General features: G+C 42.3%; 1 protein-coding gene across 1 annotated transcript; it reads left to right on the plus strand.

The window, feature by feature from the left end:
- The first annotated feature begins 2,561 nt into the window (after positions 1–2,561).
- LOC139447585 (uncharacterized) lies at positions 2,562–6,186 on the plus strand. The gene is made up of 3 exons (XM_071228992.1): positions 2,562–2,933; positions 3,785–4,036; positions 5,998–6,186. Exons 1-3 carry the CDS (start codon positions 2,562–2,564, stop codon positions 6,184–6,186), a joined length of 813 nt encoding a protein of 270 aa, XP_071085093.1.
- The last annotated feature ends 3,960 nt before the right edge of the window (positions 6,187–10,146 follow it).

Raw genomic sequence — 10,146 nt, forward strand, 5'->3', positions numbered from 1 at the left:
GTTTAATATGATCCGGCAGTTAAATGTTTGTTTGTTTATTACTTAACGCTGCACTAAGGAATACTCCAGCTATATGACGCCGGTCTGTAAATAATGGACCAGTGATTGATGTCATGAGAATCGATCTACGCAATTGGGATCCGATGCCATGCATCAACCAAGTCAGCGAGCCTGACCACCCGATCCGGTTAGTCGCCTCTTTCGACAAGCATAATAGTATCTGATTATTATCGCCTCTTATAACAAGCATGTGTTGCCGAAGACCAATTCTAACCATAATCTTCACGGGTGTTGTTGCTTTTTAGTAGATCTATAAATGAAAACTTCGTAAAATGTTTACAATGTATCATTTGATAAGAAAAGAACTTTAAAAATCCCGAAAAGTAATACACAGTGACATCATTCAATTACAGGGACGTCAACAGAATGCGGTGAATTGTTTCTTGGTGGACATCCTTGGTGCATCCAAATGTATTTGTATACATGCATGTACTAGGATTTCATCATACCCAAGACCGCCTCCGTGGCCTAGTGGTAGAGCATCCGCCCGGAGAGCGGAAGGTCTATGGTCCGATCCCCGGCCGCGTCATACCAAAAGACGCTAAAGGATGGTACTTGTTGTTACCCTGTCTGGCGCTCGGCATTAAGGGGATAAATGAAGGACTGTTCGGCTCGGAGTCAGTATACTGTGTCTGAGTGGGGTATTCATGTTAAACTGCGGCATGGTATCTCAGTGTGCTAGCACTATAAATCGGCATCAGTCCGGACTAGTACAAGCAGCCACACACACGTGCATGCACGTCGCTATATGAGTGCAATATTCTTGGACGCGACGTTAAACCCAATTACACCTCACCTCATTATACCCAATGCAATTAAATGTGAATGTGTTTCATTATCAATCCTGAATAGAGCAAGTGTGAAGCAAAGCGGCTAAGGAAATGCATCGTTGTTTTCTATATTGCTCACGACATAAAATATATTTAAAAAATAGATTTCCAACAATCGATGGAGAAAAGATACAATCATTATATGACAGTCCAGGAGGAGTATTTGCAGCATCTACGGTAAGTGTGACCAACCCCGGTCGTCTGCTGTCACCACGTGCAGCACGTGTTTTCCGACCTGATGCACACCTGACCCGCGAAAGGATCAAAACATGCACCACACAGCCCACATTCGTCACTGAGCACTCTGTCCTTCAATTTGTTTCGCCGTTTGCTTTCAGGTAATCGGTTTTGATATAACTTTGCCCAAATAAGTACCATATTTGTATTGCCAACACATTTGAAAGGCCAGAGAAAGTGAAGAATTATATGAATAGAAAATGTTGTGTCGAAAGTAAGGATATGGTATTGTGGTGAAAATTGTTGAAATTGGGTTTGTGATATACATTTCGTCAGCAAATACAGATGGTGTAGTGGATAAACCGATTGGACAAAGCGTGTACCTGCTTCTGTCATCGTCTTTCATCTTTGTCCGCCCATATATAGCGTGACTGAGTGAGTGAAAGTTGTTTACGCCAAATGTCAGTCAGCATTATGACATGGGCCTGTATGTCATCGATCCCAATAGCCTGGATCGATGCTCATGATATCAATCACTGGATTGTCTTGTCCATACTCGATTATTTACAGACCGCCGTCATATAGTTGGAATATTGCTGAGTGTGACGTTAAACAACAAACAAACAAAAAACAACATGGGCCTGTACATAATCCAGTCCAGGCCAAGCAAACCTGAAACTAGCGTTGACAGCACGTGCAAGGATATGGCCAGGTCACTAGACTGGTAGCAGTCCCTGTTGTAAAAATATAAATTTGTAAGAATTTTTTTATTTTAAATTCGATGCGTTTTGGAGCTGGAGTACTGTTCAAAGCGGCGTTAAACTCATCTCACATATCAGGTTATGTCACTCGTGTTATATATCACACGATTTCAGAACATTTCACGACCCGTTGTAAGTGGCGACTAAATGGCCCATCGATGCTCATGTCGGTAACTGGATGTCGCGGTTATTTAAACCATCGTATTATAGCTGTGCATATACCCGTGATGATCCGTGTTAAAATAGGTCTTCAGCAACACATGCTTTCTGTAAAAGGCGACTATGCTTGTTGCAAGAGGCGACTGACAGGATCGGGTGGTGAGTCTTGCTGACTTGGTTGATGCAAGTCACCTTATCCCAATTCCGTGAATCGATGCTCATGATGACAAGCACTGGATTGTCTGGTTCAGACTCGATTATTTACAGGCCACCGTCATATAGCTGGAATATTGCTGAGTGCGGCGTGAACACCCCCCAGCTCCCCCCCCCAAAAAAATAAATAAATAGATAAATATATAAATAAATAAATAAATTAATAAATTAATAAATAAATAAATAAATAAATAAATAAATAAATAAATAAATATCTGTAATATTAGGTGCAGCATTTCATTTATTCATGGTGACAATTGTTATAAGTGAGGCAGGAGATTAAAGTAGTCACAATTTTCTTTGTCACTTTACAAAATTCACTGAGTGAAAAAAATGTAATATCATTGCAGAACGATCTGACATGTCATTGGGCCCACTGAAAGACGTCAACAGGATTAATGACTCCACGTCTTCCACATCCAAACCAGGAAGCAAGAGCTGTTGTCCTGGTGACCACGCCCACTCTACTATTTCCGGTTCAGCTAAATGTAGTTCCACCGAAAAAACATTGAAAGAGAACTACAATGAATCTGGGTGTTGTGGCGGACATGATGCTTTCTGCTCAGACGAAAATTGTACGGACATAACCGAGTTTTCTCCGGACATTCCCGAGCCACAGATGTGTGGGAAATGCGGGAAGCATGGTGTGCGACTGAAAACTTGTAGTCGGTGCAAGACAGCCCTGTACTGCTCGAGAGACTGTCAGAAGAAGGACTGGCAGAGACACAAGAAGGTACATTTAGACTTACCATCGCACAGTTCATCTTCGATATGTTGGCACGGGTGGCCCAGTCGTCTAAGGCGCCGCGATTCGCTGTGCAGAGTTGCGTCCCTTGGGCACGCCAGAAACCTATGATTGTGGGTTCGAATCCCGGTTCGCCCCGATTATGTTTCTAGGTTTGTCAGCACCATACCCGTGCTCGTGGGTTTCACCGAAGTGGTACACGTCTGAAACCTGCATCACTTTCCTCCCACATTAAGCTGACACGCCGTGATATAACTGGAATACTGTTAAAAGCGGCGTTAAACCCAACCCACTCACTCATCTTCGATATTCAATGTATTATATCTCTACTTTATTATTATAAGGTGATAAAACGCATTATATACCCTTCAACTATCCAACACACACCTTTATGTGGAAACGCTATATATAAAATGTGGTGTTTGATAGTAAAGGGACATAGCATTTCATTATTTCAATCAGAACTTCAGATTACAGTAGGAGGCATGTTTGGTCTAGTTGTCTAAAGCGCCACAATTCACTTAGCAGAGCTGCATCCCTTGGGGACGCTAGAAACACATGTGAATAACGATTCGCTACGATTAATTATGTTTCTAGTTTTGTCAGCACCATTCACGTGCTCGTGGGTTTCGCCGAAGTAAATGACTGAGACCTGCATCACTTTGGGCTTTCCTTCCACATCAAGTTGACACGCCACGATATACATGTATAAATACTGTTCAACCCCAACTCGCCCACCAAGAGTCCTTGCTCTGACTTCTGATATTCCGCGTTGGTATAACTGGAATAGTGTTTAAACTCAAATCAAACAATCTATATGAATATCGTTCTCTTTACAGACGTGCAGAATACCGGACCATGACGGGAACGACCTGAAGACTCTCCTGAAACAACTGACTACGAGCCTCGTTGTAGAAAAACGTAGAAAGCTGACCTTCAGCGAGGCCAAAGTGAAGGCTGAGAAGTTATTTCCAGGGAGACCACTCTTCGATGAACTCTCCAAACTGAGCACACACCCGTCTCGGGGAATTTTCCTTGGGCTTATAGCTGAAATGCATTTCTATGTGGTTCGGCACGGAGTGTATGTGAAGGTAGGAATTATGAAGAAAAGTGACTTCAGTTGGTTTTCGCGTCAATTAAACAATAAAGCTGACAAAACGCGTAAATGTATTTTAAAAAATGGATTATTGGGGGAGTTACAATTTAACGTCGCATCGGCATTATTTCAGCCATATAGCGACGAATAAAATGTATCAACATTAGCAACTGTTTGTTGTATAAAAAAACCCAATGTATTACATATTAGAAATCCATTCTTACCGCCGCTTCTACGTATATAACTGGATATTGACCCTTGGAAATTATCCATGTTGAGCATCTTGAAACAGGCGCACCTAATGCTTAACCTAAGTTTTCCTGTAAGATAGGGAATCGCACCCGAGTGTAGACAGTAATAAGCAATATAAGTGTAAAAAGTACTGCTAACAGCTTCAGTAGCAGAGCCATTAGTGATGTCATTTGATTATGACGTCATGGTAACCAGTAGCGTCACAATGTTCTGCAAAGCATTGTGATGCAATTTCATTGCAGCGATATCTACAGTGTAGATATCGCTTGATCTCACCCAAGCGATATCTCCTGTGGGAGCCAGTTTTGGATTATAAATGGAAGGTTGCTACAGACGTTTCTCTGAAGCAAATAATAAATGGTCTATCTCTACTTCCCTGTAATCATGTTTGTTTGTTGTTTAACGCCACACTCAGCAATATTCCAGCTATGTAAAGGCGGTCTGTAAGTAGTCGAGCATGGATCTGACAATCCAGTGATAGACAGCATGAGCCTCGATGTTCACAATTGCATGGGATACCATCACATGGATCAACTAAGTCAGCGAGCCTGACCACCCTATCCCGTTAGTCCCTTACAATTGTAATCACGATGGCCAATGAATGTGGGAAGTACCACACAGTTGCGGAATATTGCTACAGACATTTATTTCAGACCCATGGGGATTCCGGGGCAGGGAGTTACTGACATGAAGATGTGCGACCAGGCTGACTGAGTCATCGTGTCCCAAAGAATCGTTGTTCATGTAGTCAACATCTGGTTTCTCTGGCCCAAACCACGGGGGTACATGTAGCTGGATTTACAGCTTCATTGTGATAGCAGTGTACATGAGTGAGTTGGGTTTAACGCCGCTTTTAACAGTATTCCAGTTAAATCACGGCGTGTCAGCTTAATTAGGGAGGAAAGCCCGAAGTGATGCAGATCTCAGACGTTTACCACTTCGGTGAAACCCACGAGCACGGGTATGGTGCTGACAAACCTAGAAACATAATCGGGGCGAAGCGGGATTCGAACCCACAATCATAGGTTTCTGGCATGCCCAAGGGACGCAACTCTGCACAGCGGGACGCAACTCTGCACAGCGAATTGCGGCGCCTTAGACGACTGGGCCACCCGTGCCCCCCCGTAGTGTACAAATAATTACTCTTGACGAACAGGCCACCGTAGGGGCTCCTTGTTTTTGCATATTTTCCTCGTGAAAAGTAATAATTCGTTTTGTTACACCAAAATTCACTTTAAAGTCAATGAAGTCTTTTAACCGTCCGGGGCGCTGGAGTAGCTCAGTGGTTAAAGCGTTCGTTCGTCAAGTCGAAGACCCGGGTTCGATTCCTCACATGGGTACAATGTGTGAAACCCATTTCTGGTGTCACCGTCGTGATATTACTGGGATATTGCTGAAAGCATATGGCGTAAAACCATACTCTCTCCCTTTTAACCGCCCTGTTTTATTACAGTAACTTAGTTGCGAACCGTGAAGTGTTGCTACTAGACGCCATCTTGTTTTCTAGCAGATGAGTCAATATTAATCACGTGACAGGTCAGTACTGATCATGTGATGAGTCAATACTCGAAGGCAGGCAGTCACATGATTTCGAGGTCTACTTTGAAATGTATTGTTTCGTCACGTCGTACGGATTAACCAATGGAATGTCAATGTTCTTAATAGAGGTATAACTACATAATCTTTACCCCTACGTTTTTTTAGGACCGCGTTGGCCGTCAGACCTCATTATTCTTCTACCTGGACTTCGACAACCCTGACCCTTACTTCACCTGGGACGACCTTCAACCTGGCAACTACATTTGCATAAAGAATCCTCATTTGCATATTTTCTTGGATGGTCAGGCAGGACTTCGCATTGACGAAGCATCTTCAGTCAAGATTATCTTTTGATATAACCACGTGTTGGCTGTGGAGACTTTAAATTGTCCAGACACCTTGTTGATTTTTTTCAGGTTTGATTGATCAAGTTATTTTTGTCATTACGAATGTGCAGCATTGTAACTCATCATATGCATGATTGTTGAAGCCAGTTTTGAGAAAATATATACATATAAAACGATCTGCATTATATCATGTACCCTTGTGTCTGTCATTTATGCACATCTTCGTGTCGTCCAAGACAGAATAGTGGCGTGATGCTTGTCGAGAAGCGCCGTCACATAGCTGGAATATTGCTGAGTGAGGCTTTAAAACAATAAATTGTCGGGAGTAAACTTGACCCCGTGGCCAAAATGGCTGTCGTAGTGAGCGTTAGAAACAAACCGTTTTAGTTCACTGGTCCATATAATGATATGTAAGAAAACCCGTAAAAGGGGCAAATTTCTACTCATCTTAAGGGGGCACGGGTGGCCCAGTCGTCTGAGGCGCCGCGATACGCTGTGCAGAGTTGCGTCCCTTGAACACTTCGGTAACATCAGTCGTATGTATCAGATGCCAATATCCTCGTTAGAAATTGGCACTAGTCCTAAGTCCTTTGGAAACTGCCTAAGAGTTAGGATGAGAAGTGAGTGAGTGAGTTTGGTTGAACGCCGCTTTTAACAGTATTCAAGTTATATAACGGCGTGTCAGCTTAATGTTGGAAGTAAGCCCGAAGTGATTCAGATCTCAGACGTTAACCACTTCGGTGAAACCAACGAGCACGGGTATGGTGCTGACAAACCTAGAAACATAATCGGGGCGAACCGGGATTCGAACCCACAATCATAGGTTTCTGGCGTGCCCAAGGGACGCAACTCTGCACAGCGAATCGCGGCGCCTTAGACGACTGGGCCACCCGTGCCCCTTAGAATCACTGAGGATAATGTAGATCATAACATCAGTAAGGTAGGAGGGAGGTATAGTCTGGCTACAGACGCCAAGATGGTTAATCGGCTTTTGAAATGCAGCGAGTGAACGTGGCTTGGGTGGAAGTTCAATGAACGATAACCGCAACACTATAGTCGACACCACAAAGTTGTATCCTGCTCACTCCACGCTCCTGTGTGAAGAATTAATGCAAGGACATGTTGAGTGAGTATAGTTTTACGCCGCTTTTAGCAATTTGATGGCAGAGACATCAGAAATGGGCTTCACACATTGAACCTATGTGGGGAATCGATCTCGAGTCTTCGTCGTGACGAGCGAACGCTTTAACCGCTCGGCTACCCTACCGCCCCTGGACATTTTGAAAGCAATTATCGACAAGTGCACGCGTCGAAGATTCGGCTGCCGTACATGAATGCCGAAATGAATGAGAAGTGGGTACAATCCCCTTAAACCCCCATGTATAGCTCGTGCCCATCTGTGTCAGTGCAGGGCAGTCAGGTAGCATAGTGGTTAAAGCGTTCGCTCGTCACGCCGAAGACCCGGGTTCGATTCCCGACATGGGTACAATATGTGAAGCCCATTTCTGGTGTCCCCCGCCGTGATATTGCTGGAATATTGCTAAAAGCGGCATAAAACCATACTCACTCACTCACTCAGTGTGTCATTGCTAACCAGAGCCTTCAAACCTAGTAATGAGTTTATTGCAAATATGTCCCACTGTAGATTGAAATAATGACACAATGAACTGGATTCATGTGCATAATATTTCAGACGACATAATCGAAAAATAAATCATGTGTATTAGTTCCCATGTATGATCCCTTCAGCTCCCATCGACTAACTTGAAAGCCGAGAGAAACATATACTGTACATAAATAATAAAAACGCTTCCAAAAACTGGCGTTTGCAACACCATTAGCCACAGTAGGATATATTTAGTAAGTAAATATTGAAAACTCTCAACATCGATGGGCTTATTTAAGGATTAAAAGTAAATATTGAAAACTCTCAACATCGGTGGGCTTATTTAAGGATTAAAAGTAAATATTGAAAACTCTCAACATCGGTGGGCTTTTTTAAGGATTAAAAGTAAATATTGAAAACTCTCAACATCGGTGGGCTTATTTAAGGATTAAAGTTATATTTGTTGATGTTCATTAGCTGATGAAGGGAGGGCATCACGTGAGCAAATTCCATGAAGCGCGAATGGTTAATTTGCTCTCGTGAGGCATCGTCTTCATCGGCCGAAGAATGTCAACAAATACATCTTCAATCCTCATATTTAGGAGATAAACATGTTGCGTTTATGGCACTTCTAATGTTTGTCCTAAGTCGCTAAGGTTTGTCTCAGCTGAGAAAGCTTAGATAATAGGACGCCTTAATTCTAAAGGAAAGCCTGATGGATGACAAATTGACAAAGCGAAACAACACTATTCTTAATCTGAATGAATAACATGTTGCCATACACAACTGAGATTTATCTGTGAGAATAGATTTGTTAATTCACATATTTTACTTTTGTTTCTTAGTCTGAACCCCACATTGGTGACAAACATCCACACGTTGTCAGAATATTGGCCGGTTGTATCTGGGAGAAGGGGCCCCATAACAGCTATTTCCCAAGTGACACCAAAATCATAAGATATGCCTTATCTAGCTTATTTTCTTAATGCGCTTCTAGATTGAAACTATTATTTCTAGACAACACATGACTACACAACTAGGAGTTCAAACCAGGAGTCTAGCTGATTAAGGTTTTGAGAATCCTTCCTTCAGCCTGACATAGTCACTTGACATGCGGAGTGGGTACATTATCTTTGGAATAATACATCAGCGTTTGTATGTGTGGCTCAGCGTTTGTATGTGTGAAGATCCGGGGTAGAATAGGTCTTCAGCAACCCATGCTTGCTGTAAAAGGTGACTATGCTTGTCGTAAGAGACGACTAACAGGTCCGCTGACTTGACTGATGCGTGTCATCGTATCCCAATTGCGTGAATCGATGCTCATGATGTCAAGCAATGAATTGTCTGGTCCAGACTCGATTATTTACAGACCGCCGCCATATACATGTAGCTGGTATATTGCCGAGTGCGGCGTTAAACAACACACACACACACACACACAAAATGGTGTACAAATATCACAATTGCACCACCAATGCATTCAGATGCGTCTCCAGATTTCTATTGTTTGGGCGACGTTTTCTGAAAATATATTGTTTCAACAGAAAATAAAGTAGGAATGTTCCTAACTTCAAAATATGTTTGGTGACAGCTGTGCTGAGGTTTAGTACGTTTGGAGAAAATTAACATCAGTTGAATGAGAATCGAGACATCTCGAACGATCTGCAAACTACTCACAGCCATTGTCATTCACATTTATAAGTCTCATTTACCAAAGCTTTGTGGTTCTTGAGCAGAAAATGTTAATGTAAAACTTGACATTTCTTACAAAACAATAATTACATCAATACTGTTGAATCTTTGATTGTGAACTGTTCAACAGACTATCATTTCCTCATTAGAACACATGCATGCCAAATTTGGGCTTTATCGGTCCGGAATGCATTTTTCGTAACAGTGCAAAGGTCAAATCCAGTTCAGAACTGAAATCTCGAAACATTGTCGAGAGCGCATATTGCGCCCCACTCTCTACACATGTACAGTAAACTACGGTTATAACGAACTCAAAGGGACCACTAGTTTTAGTTCGTAATAACCGTAGTTCGTTATAAGCATAAATACACCGTATATACAACAAATGACCGGGACTAAAAAATAAGTTCGTTATATCGGTCAGTTCGTTATAAGCGTGTTCGTTATAAAGGTAGTTTACTGTTCACATTTAATTGCATTTTTAAGACAGTAAAATAACTGCCAAGAACCTCTGAACAAATTCAAGTGTCATCCACTGCGGAAACAAAGATACTGATGTCAAGAAATTTCTAAGATGATGTTCACAGACACCGAAAGACATCTGCCACGCAGGCCATGACATGTTCACCTTCTTTCCAGTCAGGTTAGCTACAAATAAATCCAACACAT

Source organism: Haliotis cracherodii, unplaced genomic scaffold, assembly GCF_022045235.1.
Source record: "Haliotis cracherodii isolate W230 unplaced genomic scaffold, xgHalCrac1.p SCAF_7, whole genome shotgun sequence".
NCBI lineage: Eukaryota > Metazoa > Mollusca > Gastropoda > Lepetellida > Haliotidae > Haliotis > Haliotis cracherodii.

Coding starts and splice junctions, on each gene's coding strand:
- LOC139447585 (XM_071228992.1), top strand. CDS start 2,562: ATGTCATTGGGCCCACTGAAAGACGTCAACAGGATTAATGACTCCACG. Junction 2,934..3,784: donor ACTGGCAGAGACACAAGAAG/GTACATTTAGAC, acceptor TTCTCTTTACAG/ACGTGCAGAATACCGGACCA. Junction 4,037..5,997: donor GGCACGGAGTGTATGTGAAG/GTAGGAATTATG, acceptor ACGTTTTTTTAG/GACCGCGTTGGCCGTCAGAC.